This window comes from Aphelocoma coerulescens, chromosome 5, assembly GCF_041296385.1.
Source record: "Aphelocoma coerulescens isolate FSJ_1873_10779 chromosome 5, UR_Acoe_1.0, whole genome shotgun sequence".
Classification (NCBI taxonomy): Eukaryota; Metazoa; Chordata; class Aves; order Passeriformes; family Corvidae; genus Aphelocoma; species Aphelocoma coerulescens.
The window spans coordinates 58407005-58422176 of NC_091019.1; the positions used below are offsets into that span (position 1 = coordinate 58407005).

Here is a 15172-nt window from a genome sequence, read left to right on the forward strand (position 1 = left end):
AGCCACTCTGAACAGTTCTAGTATTTTCCACCTTTGTTTGGGAAGTGTCAGTTGATGAGAGGGCAGCTGATGTGCTGAAAGCATCACTCCCTTAGGAATTTGGTGTGTGAAGTGTTTAGCTGGGAAGAAAGCCCCGTGACAGTTACCCTTTCGTTTTTGTTTTCTTTTGCCTTTGTCCCCCCTGAAAAACTGTGGTTTTGCCCTGCTGGTTTAATGGTTCAAGAATGCTGCAACTCTGTTCAGCTGTGCAATGCCTTTCAGGTAGTGAAAGGTATCTGAGGAATGAGAGGGATCCCATGGGAATAACTGGCTGGCACTTGGTTGACCTAATCTGACGGGTCTATACATAGTCCCAGTTCCTGCCAAGAGAGCATCTGATGCAGCAGCAGCTGCCGGGGGTGTGACCCCTTCTGGTTTGTGGGGCCTGCGTGGGCATGTGCCTCCCTACCTGTCTGGTGGGTGTGTCTGCCTCCAACCCTTCCTGCTCTGCTATGCTCCTGGAGAAGGCTGCCCCTTCAGGAGACCTTGGCCTAGGTGGAGGGAGCTGTTGGAGCCCCGGCGGCAGGAGGGAGCTGGGATGGATACCTGTGCCTATCTTCTGTAGAGGAGCAGCTGATCGTGGCTCCATTACGCACACAGTGCTTATTGGTGGAGTGTTTAGGGGAAGGGAGTGAAGGGGTGGATATGCATTTGGCATCACAAGCTTGCAAATGCCTGGTGAAAAGTGCAAAGCGGGAGGTTGCTTGAAGCATCTCCCTCTCCTGGACCCCACTGTGGTACTGGCTCCAAGAGAGCCCACAGGAAGGATGGAAACCATCCAGTTGCTACTGCTTTCCAGAAACACTTGAGATCAGAGTCTTATGAGTATGTATCACCTCTCTTGTATCTTGCTTGTTTCAGGTTATGTTGTGATGGCAGTCCTGATCATTATCTCATTTTAATTTTCTAGAGCATGATGTATGTGGATACACCTACTGCGCTCAGAGATTTCACTGCGAGATTAGAGACATGTTTAGGAAATTAGTAATGAGAGAAAAACACGTAATTAAAAATGATATCAGTTTGGAAGCTCATCCATCTTCAGCCAGCTTGCTGGAAGAGAAAGGAGTCTTACACAATACCTAGTGGTGGGAAAATGCATTTGGCTCTCTACATTTTAAACAGGAAGGAACTATTTAAATGACAGACTTACAATAGTAATTGGGGCATTTACTTGGGAACACTGGATAACATATTGTAGCTGAGTAATGTTGCAGTAATTCTGTATAAAGTTAAGGCAGATCTTGTTATATTTGTTTTCTTTTAATGATGCCTTCACACAGTTTTTTAGAAATTTATTTGGAGCCTTTCTAAAGCAGTTGGGTAATTGTACTGAAAATAGCATTCATATTTTGAGGTAGTCATGTTTGCATATGCCAAATATCGTCTGTAACATTATGAGGATGCACACTTAACAATTTATTTGTTTCCTGAGATATGCAATTTTATGTGAAATGTCTTAAACTCAAAATCTGCAACAGAATTTTAGCTCTTCATCCCCAATGACCATTATAAAGTTGCCATATGTCTTAAAATGTGCTCAGCACAACTGCAATTGTTCAGACTGTGAATTTGCTCTCATTTTATGATGAAATCCTTAGTTTAGAATAATTTTATTCTTTAATAGGGGAAACAACATTTGGTCATATATAGTTTATTATAAAAATTCCAAACATTACATGTGCTTCATTTGAGTTTTTATGCCATTTTTCATGAACAATTAACAGTACCTTGTTGTCATTTTTGTCATGAAATGCCCATAAACTCAATTATTTTCCTGTTTGGTCCAACTTACACAGAAAACCTAAGCAGATGTCAAGAGCAATAACCAGGTGTACGCTGTAGTACTTTGCAAACTTTTAATTGCTGCAGGGATGTTTCCTAGTTAATGGCTGTGTTTATTAAGTGCTCCTATCTGTTGTACCTTGTTGAGGAATGTGCCTTACACATGGTATTCTCAGGCTGAGGCTGGCTGGTTTATGCAGTGACAGCCTTGGAGTACCCTTGCAGAGGGATGTGCTTTTTCAGTTACGTTGTTTGTAGTGTGGTTAGCAAAACTGCTGAATTGCTTGTGGTGTAGGGTCCTGTGTAATCATACATTCTGTGATCCTTGGGTGGCTGCTAATGGTGGCTGTTGACTGTCCATCTGTTAAGAGATGATGAGTGTTGTTATCTGGGAGGATGGACAGTAGGTGAGGAGGGCGTGGCCAAAATGACTTGCCAAAGGGCAGCAGTTCTTGGTGGTGCTTGGAGCAGGGAGCCCTTAGTTGGTGGCCAGGGGACCCTTTGTCTCTGGGATCTGGAGGTCAGCACCTGTGGTGGAGAGTGTGGGCATCTCTTTGGCGTTCTCTTTTGTACTTACCCATGGAGAACTGGCCTTCCAGGAGAGGTGTGAGGGGAAGAACAGTCTTGACAGTCTCCTTGGGGTCTGTGCTGTTGTGCATGAATGGGGAGATACAGATATGGACTGAGGATGGCTCTGTGTTCACTGCCCAGAAGCAACAGCACAGTGGGAAAAGCAGACTCTTGATTCATGACCCTGTGCAGTCGTGTTTGTACCCAGAGCAGGCCAAGGAGCCAGGATTGGTTTTGTTAAGAGATATATCATGTATTGATGAAAGAATGAGAGAGATCATATTTTCCCAGGAATTAAATAATTGCTTCCTGGATGAAAGGACCCAACATCTGGCTCTTGTGTTTCATGTATTTTGTCATGTAGATGTAACTGTTTGCTTTGTTCCTGCAGTAATGTTAACCTACTAATGTAGGAAGCTGTTTCAGGTCAGTGAAAAACTGCATATACATCTTTATTACATGTACTTGATTGTCTTTAGCTCTTTATAAGATATAATTAGCACCCAGTAATCATATTGTGGTGCTGTTTCTGTGATTACCCTGGTAGTTAGTGTGCACTGCAACCCGTGTTTTATAGACTGGATCTAATGTTAGCTTGATTGGAATAAAGGATAAACATTGGCCTGTGTTGTTGGCCAGTTAATTTTCTCACCTTTCAGCTGCCCAGTTCCATTGCCTCCTGCAGTTCTGAGTGAGATGTGGCTTCTGATTAGAGAACTGATCTTCAGTACGTGGTGCTTCAGGTTGAAGTGGGGCCACTTTCAGTGATGGTGTCTGTGATGGGAGGGAAGAAGAGGATTGTGGCAGGTCTTCAAGGACGGTAACTTGGCGAAGCACTAGTGCCTAGAAATGTTTTGATCCTATTGTAATGAATAGCTGCTAGTTCCTGTTGTTGTTTCTGTTTTGATTGAGTGCCCAGCTGGTGTGTGGTGCAGATAGGATGTTGGGGCAGGGAAAGGAAGTAACTGTCAAAAGTGCATCTCCCTTAGGAAAGCAAGAATGTGGAGGCATGGTAGAATTGGGGTTTAAATAGCACTTATTTTTCCTTAGTTTTCATAGTGCACTGATCATATGCAATTTTCCACATGCTGGGTAATGGAAAATTGGCCCCAGAGGAAGTCACTTTATAAATCAAGTTTGGGATTATAAAATCAATCACTCTTGAGTCACTAATTGATGTGGAAGGTAGGAATTTCCTATACAGTATGATAAGTTCGTTGGTTTTCTGGCAGGGTGTGTACAGTGCACTGTTTAGCCAACGATATTCTTTCCTGATTCTGTTGTTAACTCAGGAAAAGCATCAGGTCATTTACAGCTACACCCAAGTTGTGGGTTTGTTTCTGAGTAGTAAGGGGAGGGTGGAGGGAGTTTGTCGTGTAGGATCTACATGTGTTTTATGAAGTTTGTTTTCATCTCTTTGTGGCATAATAGCGAAGCTTGGCAGCCATGTGGGAACCATGAAGATTGATTGCTCTTGGTGTTAAGCATCTTGTATCTCTGAGTTTATATCAACACTACCCTTCTTCCAGCAGCAGCATCTGGCTCATTGGCAAGATCTGTGGACAGTTGTTTTGACCGCTCTGGAGATGCCTCTGGCTGTCACGTGGCTGCTGCCTTGGCCGTGCTGCTTTGTTATTTTAGCTGGTCCCATTTTCATTTATTTATTTTTTGGCTTACCTTTGATTCTGATTAACTGCTCCAGATACTGCAGTCTTGAATAAATCTTGCCTAACTTTCTCATACAGGGACTTCCATGAGATGCTGATGTTAATTTTTTTCAGTGACTGTTTGCTGATGGAGCTTGGAGCAGTAACATCCCAGTCTGTGCCTTCTGTGCAGGTTTTCCCCGTGAATCGCAGCGTTGGTCATGTGAAGTAAAACACACATCTTTCAGCATATCCTGCATAATGGCTTTCTCTGAGACTGGAGCTGCAAGTGTACATAAAATATTAACAGTACACAGTCAGTGCCTGAAATGGTGCTGAGAGTCCTGGAATCAACTGCTTGGATTTTTAAAGTTGACCATTGGGAGCAGAGTTTCTGGCCCTGCTGATATAAAGTGTCACAGGAGCAAATAGTAGTGTGTGTCAGCTCTGGGTTTATAGCCTCAATTGCGGTTCCTACATGCTTGATTGTGTTTTTTATTCATATACTGTCTACTTTAAAAACATAATTTTATTCAGAAATACTGTAGGTTTGGAAGACACATGGGCTTAAATAAAATTGAGTGTTTCTTAAAATATGAAAGCATCTACTTTCATTAAAGAAGCCTGTCAGGGTCACTTCTTCTCATGGTTGAAATTATCAGAGCTGTGATGTGCAGGAGGTGGGACAAGGTAGTTATCTTCACTGCCCTTTAATGGTCTGTAGAACTGCTTCAGTGCTGTCCACCATGGGGGCTATTTGACAAGCTGTCAGATTTTATAAGGATGTTAGCAAGGCATGATTACACAACTGGTTTTAAATGTGTATTTACATCTGTAATGATAATAAAGGCAACTTGGGTGGCAGGTATTTTTTTTTTAATGATTCACTGCAAATTTGACACATAAGTTATTGCCACAAAACCTTGTTTTAAAAAGAATGGGGAAATTTTCACACCAAGATGTAACTTAAGTTGTCACCCAACAACTACAAACATGCATTTCATGGGCATTTTATGAAATGGAGAGGCAGGTTGGTGAAAGAGTTCATTGCTAATTTGAAATTAGAAACAGGGATGCTTCAATTTAGAGGGGGATGCAATGACTTTGCATTCAGTATGAATGTTGCCATGGATTTCTTTTGGGCCCAGGTCTCACTCCGGGGCTGTAATTTCTGTTCTTAAAAGAACCCTTTTTTCCACTGTACTTGGCCTTTTCCAGCAGGTGATGAGGCACCTTCTTTTGCAAGGTCCCAGAACACAAATGAAAATAAAACCATCCTTTCATGTAGTACCTTCAACTGAACGGAAACATAAATGTATCTGTGATGTTAGGCATTGTCTACGGTTGTGGAATTTCTGTAGAGGTAACGTTAGCTACAGTAAATGTTTAAGAGCCTTGTTAAGTGTGACTGGTAGGACGAGCTAGTGCCTTTCATCTCTTAGTTGCTGGTTTTAATAGAATCTGGCTTGAAGGGTTTTGAAAGTTGTTGCCAGGTATTTGATTGCTTCTGTGTCTCGGGAGACAAGGCTTGTTTTGTGTGTGTGTGAGGAGCCTGAAAGGGTTTACAGAGGTATTTTTGCCCGTCATCTGTGGGCATGTCTACATGTGCGTGTGTTATAGGCAGATACAAGCTAACTTTGCCCATGGGTTTAATATGTTTGTATCCTGTGCCTTAGCAGAGTTAAAAAACCCTATTAGCATGGCTTTTGAGATGCTTTGAGCATGGGCAGAGTGGGTTTTTGTCTGCCTGTGGGTGTAGTCCCATGGATTTATGTTTGTAGAAGACAGACCTTAGGCAAAGGAAGCTGCTCCTCTTTGATCACACCAGTCCTTTGGATGGTGAGAGGTTGCAGAGCTTGCAGTTTTCACAGGACCACTGCAGGACTTCTTAACAAAAGGGTTACAGGTGGGTATTGATCACCAGACTGCTGCTGTCATCCCAGTCACATGAGTGTGGTTTGTTGGGCTTATAAGGGCAATTCTTACCCAAGCCCGTTTTCCGAGGGCTGCTCTCAATCCATTCATCCCCAGCCTGGATTGATGTTGGGGGTTGTCCTCACCCAGGTGCAGGACCAGCACTTGGTCTTGTTAAACCTCATGAGATTCCCATGGAATCAAGCTTGGCCAGGTCCCTCTGGATGACATCCCATCCTTCAGGTGTGTCAACAGCACCACTCAGCTTGGTGTCATCTGCAGATCTGCTGAGGCTGCACTCGATCCCTTCATCTATGGCATTATTGATGGTGTTAAATAACACTGATCCCAGTATGGACCCTGAGGGACACCACTTGTCACTGATGTCCTTTGAGATGGACAGACAGGAGTAGCTTGACTTGCACCGTCTAATTTAGGCATCTCATTTTGATTCCTAAATCTGGTCCCTGAACTTGCAGGGAATGAAATGTAGCAATTCTGTACTTGGTAAGGGAAGGTTGAAAGTGGGATATAATACGTAGCACAATTAATGATAAAGTTCTGGGTGTGGTGATGATGGGTTGTATTTGACACAAGAATTTTTCAAAGTGAATAGAGGGTCACAGCTAGGATGGGAGGTATGAAATTAATATAAGAATCATGCAGGTTGGAAAACTTGCTGTGAGCAAGATAGTGTTCCTAAAAATAACCTAACAGTAACTAATAGTCATCTAAGTTGAGCAGTATTTTGAAGTCTGTGGCACTTCGACCCAAGCAACAAGTCTGTGTACAGATGTGTTACTCATCTTTCCAAAAGTAGTATCATAGGGCTGGGGAATGATCTTCAGACCTTTGAAAAGTAGTCCAGCTTCCTCCATTGAAATGGGGCCATCTATCTCTTGATCACTTCCCATGGATGTTTTTCACCTGCTCTTCAGAAATTCTCAAAAGTACAGGATTTCTCAACACCATTCTGTAGCAATTGCCAATACTCACCTTTGATAGTTTTTCTTGAGTCACCTTTGCTTAAAAGTAGAATTATTTCCTATTTTCCTTACCCAAGTGGACATGGAAAGTAATTTGTCACCAGTCTCTTTGTAACCACTTTTTGTACTAGAGGACTCTGATTACACTAAATATACCAAAATCCTTTAACTTCCTACAGTATTCCTGTTTTTTAAACAACATTCTTGTTTTTTAAACTGCTATTTTTCCTGTAGACAGACCATCCCCAAATGGTCTGTCTCCACCTACGTTTTATTTGGTTGGGATCATACTTCACCCTAATGAGATTTCATAGGAGGATCACTCGATTCTTTGGGCAATATCCTCCACCTGCAGATATCCCTTAGGATCTGCATATGTATCTTTTCTTTCTAATGTAAGCTGGGGTGAGCAGAATGGGATCAATTGCATCTCTGCACTGGTATCCTGTCTGAAACTGAGGGAAAGCAACGGACCTTACTTCCATCCTAGTCCGGAGATACTGAAGGCGCAGGACCAACAGGTAGCTGATGGCAGATTTGTGAATTTATTTGCTGAAGTTGCGCTGCTGAAGAGTGGTATTAAAAAAAGCCATCCAAGAATCCACTTTAAAGAGCTGCTGTGGGATGAACAGATTGGAGAGGGAGGTTGTGTCTCATACATGCCACCTAGTAAGCAAAGGAGCTGAAGCAGACTCTGCTCTGAGGCAGAGCGTGGACGTGTGGCCAGCTTGTGGTTGAGGAGTTACAGAGTTACAGATGGTCTTCATCATTCCTTTCCTATTTATTCTGGCTTAGAGTTTTTTTTTTCTTTTTTTTTTTTTTCCTTGATTAAGTCCAGGCAAGGAGAAGAAGTTCGATCTCCACTACAGTATTGACTAAATTCAGATGTAACCCCAAAATTTTTCAGCCAAAACAGAATTTTTTTTTTTTTGGCAAAGCAGTCCAACTGAGACAGTGGAACTTAATTAAGATGAAGAATAAGTGAAATCCACTTTTGTAATAATAAAAACTGCATGGTGTGCTAACTGTGCACTGCATGCAGTAATTTGTAGCTTGCAAGGGAGTGCACAATGGGCAGCCTTTTGGTTGTGAAGGCTAAATCATTTCTGTAGGGTCCTCAAGTATTCATTTACCAAATAATTGATAAAATGAGCAAGTGAATGAGACACTAAGAGAGTGTGATCCAATGCCAAGCGCTGGTTTCCATAGTTGATTTTAAATCTACATTATGCTAATGATGCTCATTTGGAAAATGTGTCCACTCCCTAACTTCTGCTGCTGAGCGTTCTGGTAATTGGATTCAGATGGTTGGACTGAAGCAGTTGTAGGGTTCGTATACAGAGGAGTGTTCCAAGCACCTTTTTTTTTCCTATTCAGTCTTTCTAAGCTGGAGTTGCTTTCATTGTGGCTGGTGTCCAGCTGTTCTTGAACTCCCTCATCAAAGGTCTGTCTGGAACAAATGGGCACGGTTGTACTGGGACAAAGGAAGTTATGATCACTTAAACATGCTGAAGATCTCATCTGGGGCATGATTTGTCTCCCAGTGCATTGAGCTGGCTGGGCTGGGTTGCTGGTCAGAGTTCATCAGTGAGGGAGTCCATTTCACCAGGCTCACAGAGCAATTTGTCAGTGTGGAAACATAGGCTGTCATCTGAATTCTAATAGCGGGAACAGCCTTTGTTTCCCATAAAATGATATTAAGAGTTGGTGTTTCTGAGGCATTTTGACAAGGCAGCATGTTTCTGTGTAATGGTGCTGTGCTCTGATTTTCATCCCTATGCTGAAATTTAGAGCTACTTTATTATCTGGGCAGCCTCACTGAACTGAAACTGTATGTGGAGTTGGTGGCATTCAATGTGATGAGGACATCAGACAGCACTTTCTCAAGTAGCTGTTCTAACCCATGAGCACTTGGTTTGCTCTGAAGGGGAAGGAGAAGTTGTGACTTTTTATGCAGTTGTGATTCTCATAGGCAGAGTTTTTATAATCTGATTTACTGTGCTCATAGGCTAACCAAAATTTATTCTCTGGTTTCAAAGAAAAAATAATTAGGGATGGAAAGCTTTTTATCTTTTTAACAAAAGTGTCTAATTTCTATCAGAGGTTTTTGTCTGAATTTCTGAAAGTCAACTTCAGCTAAGTGTCTATTTCTGAAAGTAGTCAAACAAAGGCTTTTCAGACACCAAGTGTTGTGTGGTGATAGATATGCAACTATTTCTACACGTACTTGCTGCTGTTCCAAGTGATAATACTTTTCTGAAGGTTTATGAAAGAAATAAGAGGGAAATTAAAAAAGACACAGCGAGTGTTGGAAGATGGTGTTTTCATATGAGCAAAATCGGTACTGAATTTACATTGTGAAGTTATAGTAAACCACAGACCCAAGAGGGAAAATTAAAAGATTACTTAAAACCAACAATAAACATGCAAATTAAAAGTCATCAATTTTAAATGAAGTCATACACTATTAAAAATAAGCATAAAATTGCATAGTAGTTTGGATGTGTAGTTTATAGAATACACCAAATGTTAAAATTGGATGAAATTAAGAAAAACATTTTCCAAAGGCAAGTAAAATATCTGTTTAATTAGATTGTAAAGAAAGAAGATTAAAAGTAATATTTTGTGAAACAGTAATTACTGGTTTTCAGAAGTAGTCAGATTCCTGTGTGTTGATCTAAATTTACCAGTGATAGCAGATCTCTTTGGGGTCTTTTGTTTTGTTTGTGTCTTTTAATTAATTTAAATGGCAACCACTACCTTTATTTTGTTTTCTTTGTGCTGAACACACTGCATGGCTGTTTGTTCCAGTACTCTGCCAGCTCATGAAAGTAAATCTGGGAGATCAGCTCATCCCCTCTGGTTCTCCGAGGTTAAAAGCCAACTCATTGCAGGGGACTATACAGCAAGATAACAGGAAAGGCAGCTGAAGCCATTGGGAGGTGGGTTGAGGTGCTGATGGGAGCCTGAGATGTAAATAAACCAGATTGCTCTCATTTCCTCTTTCCACTGTATTATGCATTGCAATAGCACTATTCATCTTTATGACAGACACCTATTGCTTTAACTTTACTGCAGGCCACTGAAGTACATTAAAGTGGGCAGGAAATGGAAATAAATAGAGTTCAGTGGAGCTGCCGAATAACTAAACACAGCGCAGTCATTTTTAGTGCGGGGTCATGCGGTTTTGAGCAGATTTATCGTACTGCTTGGCTTTTGTTAGAAGGATGGGCTCTGTTTAAAAGAGATACTCTGGGTTTTTTTGTTTTGGTTTTTTTTTTTGGTGGTGTTTTTTTTTAATAAGTAAGAAAATGTGCTTGGATTTTTTTTCACAAACTCTTTGGGATGCCAGAGATGAAAAGAAACTGGGTTGAGTCTCAGCTGGGTAGAGTTAAGGGGATGCGTCTGCGTGTGCACTACCTCAGGTTGTGGCTGGAAACAGAATAATGGGATTGGAGATTTGAAGAAATCCTACTAGCAAATAGAATGGGAGGAGGGCCACAGTCCATTGGCTTAAATTAACCTTCCACCTAAAGGTAGTGAGACATTACTGTAGAGAGGCCAAACAGAATTTGGCCTTAAAAATGTATCTGCCTTTTTTCTAATGCCTGCACATTTTGCTCACTTTGGAAATGTGCATTGCTCTCCTGCTTGTTCAGAGGGATGTTTTCAAGGACAGTGAAGTTAACACTGCAAGTTCCAGATACCCTTAACACTCAGGAGATGGGACTCCAGGTGAATTCTGTTTTTGTGAAGGCTTCATGTGTTTGTTTTTCCTTGATTGTTTATATTCTGATAAGATGAGGTCAGTGACTGAATGAATTCACAACACGGGTTACTTGAAGACTTAAAGCTCATATTTTCACTCCCTTGAGATTAGTCAGATAGTTGGAAACTTTTCTTTAAAAAAGAATCATTAGCATTGTGTTTTTTTCCTTGATTACATTGAGCACTCTCTGGGTTTGCTGAATATAGTGCTTGCTTATTTTTGTTTGTTTGTTTTGACAGTGACTGCTATGTAGTTGAAAGCAGGCATCAGCCTTCAAGGTATTTGTCAATATAGAAGATATTAGGGGATATTTCACAATGTCATGTAAGATAAAAACTAATTTGTAAGCAGTGTGGCAGAGATCTGGAAGGACAATTAAGACAAAAAATCATTAACATTGATTCTTTTGCACTGGGGTAGTACATTCCTTTCTCCAAAAGCATCCTTTTAAAATGTTGTTCACCTCGGTCTGTGTTTAATTATATATTTCAGTGTGACATTCAATGATTCTTTTTTCTCTTACATTATATTTATATCAAGACTTTAATTCAGTTCAGAATACTGCTTCAGATACACTCGCACTGCAGAAACCAGTGCCAGGCAAAATTGCGGGTAATTACTGAGGACGGTTGTTGGCAATTTGACTTTTCATCATTTGTTCGTCATCGTTTGTTCGCACTCTGTGCATAGTTCCTCACTGAAAGGATTAGGTTACAGATGGGTGGGTATTACTTCAGGGACTTCTTAAGTGAGAATCCAGATGCTTTTCTGCCTCCTCTCGCTTAGTTTGGGAGTTAGAAGTCAGTAGCTGCAGGTAAGATTCAAAGCTTGTGTCTTTGTTTCTCTTTTGCAATGGAAAAAAGCTCTCTATTCTTTCTTGTTAGTTGAAAGGAAAATCTAACTGCAAACTCTGAGTACTTGGGAAGTGACAGATTAAGCTATAATTTCAAAATAATCTAATTTGAGTGCACTTATCACTGACAAACTGCTTCAAGTTCTCAGAATAGTTCAGGTCCAGGAAGGTAATTTGGTGTTTCATGCTTTGAAAACCTGGCTATGACTTTGGTGTCTGAGATGTAGCCGGGATTTTTGGAGCTTGGCCTTTGGCCACATCCCAGTTGCTTTGAGTTATGTCTGTAGTTTCAAGGGCAGTGGTCTGGGGATGTAGCATTTTACAGTTGTGAGATGTGGGTTTTGTTTGTGTGCCCCACCTGCAGCACGTGGTGTTACCCCCACAGCTGAAGCCCGGCTGGCTCCTCGCTTGTTCCTGGGGAGGCGGCAGAGCTGAGGTGTTACATCAGAGACGGAAGCCTCAATTACAGGGACTGTTGCCCTCGCTTTGTTACGTGTTGCTGGATGTGCTTTCAAATCTGTGCTCCTTTTCCCTACTCCTGATTTCGGAGGTGAAGCCTGAAGGCAGGCTTCAGGCTAAATGCTCCAGCGCTGCAGGAAATGGGTCTTTTGCCGTGTGTTCTAGCGGGAGCACAGCCCTGCTTTTCTAAGTTTGCCATCCTGCCCAGCTGTACCTGCAGACCAGCTCCTCTCATGTGGGCAGTTTGCATGTGTGTGTTTAATCTCCCAGCAGCAGTTGGCAGGCTGGCTTGTGTCTGTAAGAACTGCGTGCTGAAAAGCAGTGGTAAATTCAAGCATTCAGAAAATTTGTCCTCATATAAGAACATGTAATTATCTCATGCCCTGACCTTGCTGGGGGCTGCTGGGCTCCTCAGTTCCTAGTAGCGCCATTTGTTTTACAATTCTAACAGTCTGTGATGTTTGAATATCTAAAATTTGTATGCAAAAGTTAACAAGCTGAGTCTGAAATTAGGGTTTTGGTTTCTGCAGTGGGAGGGGAAGCTGTGAGTGTTACAGCATCACAGTATTCTGCTTATCCTGCTTGTTCAGGAGGTAAGAAGAGCATTTGGAAAGTAGGTGTGACAAAGACAGAATAGTTTATTTATGCTGTGGAGGAACAAAAGAGTCATGTTCTTTGTAGCACAGCAGACTAAAGGGGTTTTGGAGCACTGTTTGGAATAGAGGCTTGTGTGCTGTATGTTTAATTTTTGTGCCATTCCCCTGAGTGATTTGCACACCCCCTTTGTTTGACTTGCCTGTCTGCTGGTGGAGCTGTAGCAAGGATGGCTTTGGCTGCTTCACCCCTCCCACGTGTGTGTCTAACACATTTGGTCACTCCAGTTTTGTTTCTTCCCTCTGTTAAACACGAGAGTGTAACTTCCACCCCAGCCTTGTTAGGGCACGAGCTGCTGAAGCAGGGGCCCCCCAGGACCAGGCATTGTCACTGGGCAGTAAAACCTCTTTAATGGGGCTGGCTAAACTTCTAAGTTATGGTTAATGTTTTTAACAGTAACTTGTGTTTCCTCTGGCCTTCACGCCCAACCATTAGCCAGGTGTTTTTGTCTCTCAGAGTGGAAAAATAAAAGTAATCTAACTATCCAGCTGGGCCCTCACTGAAGTGCTGGAGGAGATTGGCCACAATGCAAGCTGGAGGTCACAGAGGCTGGATGTGTAGGTTAAGAGGCTCCTTGTAAATGCCTGGCAAAATATAAGCATTGGTAATGAGATGCCTTTTTTTTTTTTTTTTGCTATAATTTATGAGGTTTAAATTTTGCATGCTATGTGCCTATAAGATTTGCTCTGTGTAATTTTCTAAATATATATTTTTTAAATTTTTTTTTTGTTCCCCCCTTTAATATGACATTCACTTGATTTCTTTGTAACTGCGAGACAGGCCTGACTCTGATCTGCCATATGCTGTAAACTGTGTTTATGGAGCTAGAATTGGGGTCATTAATTTTCTTTACATCAAAAGAAGTAATTTCTTTTAAATGAGAAGCCTGTTTCACCTAGTAATTCGCTTTAATTGCTTATTTGAAACTTTTGACATTTGATAGCAATTTAAACATTGCCAGATGAGGCTCATGCAGTTGGGACCTGCAGGTGCTTCCTTACGTGCCCAACTTGGATCAAAGGAGTGAGCCCAGGGATGTGCCTGGCCGCAGACGGGGCGCCCTGTGCTGGAAGGTGCTGTGTTTTGGGGCTGTTTGAATAGATGCTGTGTGTCAGCCTCAGCAAGTATTTGCTCAGAGGGCTCTCCCTTGGAGAAGTTTCTGAGGAGCACTGAGCACCACGGCGCTGTTTGTTTTTCTTGGGAGATAGACTGCATGGCCTTTGTTTTGCCCAAGGCTAAATAGTGCTTGCAGCACTGAGTCTCTGTGGGTTTTTTCTAAAATCTATAGACTTTAGAAAGTGCAATAGCACTTTCTGCTGAAGGGCTAGAAAAAAGTTCTTAAAATATTAATTGCCTTTTTTTTCCTGACTCATATCTCTTCATTTAGTATTACCATCTTCTGGGAGGTTTGGTGGGAAAGAATTTTCTTCCTCATGAGGGTAAGCAAATGGTGCAACTTCAAAGGCATTTTCAGCAGGATCTAAACTTCAATAAAGAGAACAGACAAAAATGAAACAGTGTCTTTCACTTCACTTTTTATGCTGGTTCACTAATGTGAATGCAATTTATTGTTCATTCAGTGGCAGGAGTAACTTTTCTGAGCCTGAGAAGTTTTTTTTTTAAGTCAATAAACAATAATTCAGATTATTGTGGAAAGAGCAGCTTTGGTTAATGGGTTTTGGCTGTGGAATAATGTGATGCTAGATACACTCACAGTGCTTTCTATCAACATTATACTGTGTCTCGTGAGAGATTAAGAACTATTGCAGGAGAGGTCCAACGGCTGAACATGAGACAAACTCTGTGCTGCTGCTGCAGAAGTTAAGCAGTGTTTTAGTACTTTCTGAATTTAGAGCAAAGCCAAAGTACCAGTGCCAAGACTTCTTTAAAGGGGTTTATTGATGTGCATTGTAATTAAAACCAGAATTAGTTTTCTAATAGGACATTCATTTTCTAGAGAGCAATTGCAGCTTGGCATAAAGTAATACATTTTTAAAAACAAGTGCCAATCTGGGGATATCCCCAGCATATGTTGGATGGCTGATTTACCAGCCATGTGTGTCCTACTTATTAACAAGAAAATTAAATATTTTCATTTAAGATAGTTATACAAATAAACCTTTGGCTGTGCTGTGATTTCATTAAAACCTTAATTGTTTAGAGAGCTCTATGAGAGTGTGTGAAGTTGGGTCAGTTTTACTGCCCAGTGTTAGTCTTGATAGCAGATTTACGACAGGGCTGGATTTAATCTCTTGACTGATCTTTACCATAGTAGGCCTGGGATGGGAAGGTGTTTGTGTGTTTCAGGAGATAGGTAGCTCTATCTATGAAGTGGAAACACAGTGCTGGGTTTCAAAATGTCTGAGCAGCCTTAAAATGAACTAGCCAAGGGGTGGTGGGGAATTGCTCTGTGGAAACAAAATAGGTGTTGCTTTTAAATCAGCGTCTTAGTCTGTGCACTGTCACACCTTCACACATGGCTGTAGGCTCAAATCTA

General features: G+C 41.5%; 1 protein-coding gene across 7 annotated transcripts in view; it reads left to right on the forward strand.

Annotated features, from left to right (window-relative positions):
- KIF26A (kinesin family member 26A) overlaps positions 1 to 15172 on the forward strand; it is a 102530-nt gene that overhangs the window by 17781 nt on the left and 69577 nt on the right. Inside the window, exons 1-2 of one of the 7 annotated variants that reach the window (XM_069018408.1) lie at positions 12088 to 12345; positions 12552 to 12614. The exons of 3 other annotated variants lie outside the window; for them this stretch is intronic. Coding sequence is in view for 1 of the 4 variants with exons in the window: in XM_069018405.1 (XP_068874506.1) it covers positions 10604 to 10675 (72 nt within the window). In the remaining 3 variants the exon portion in view is untranslated. Of the gene's footprint in view, positions 1 to 10529; positions 10676 to 10786; positions 10988 to 11351; positions 11524 to 12087; positions 12346 to 12551; positions 12615 to 15172 lie in introns of those variants that run through there. 3 more of the 7 variants (XM_069018405.1, XM_069018410.1, XM_069018407.1) reach the window with 3 other exon arrangements.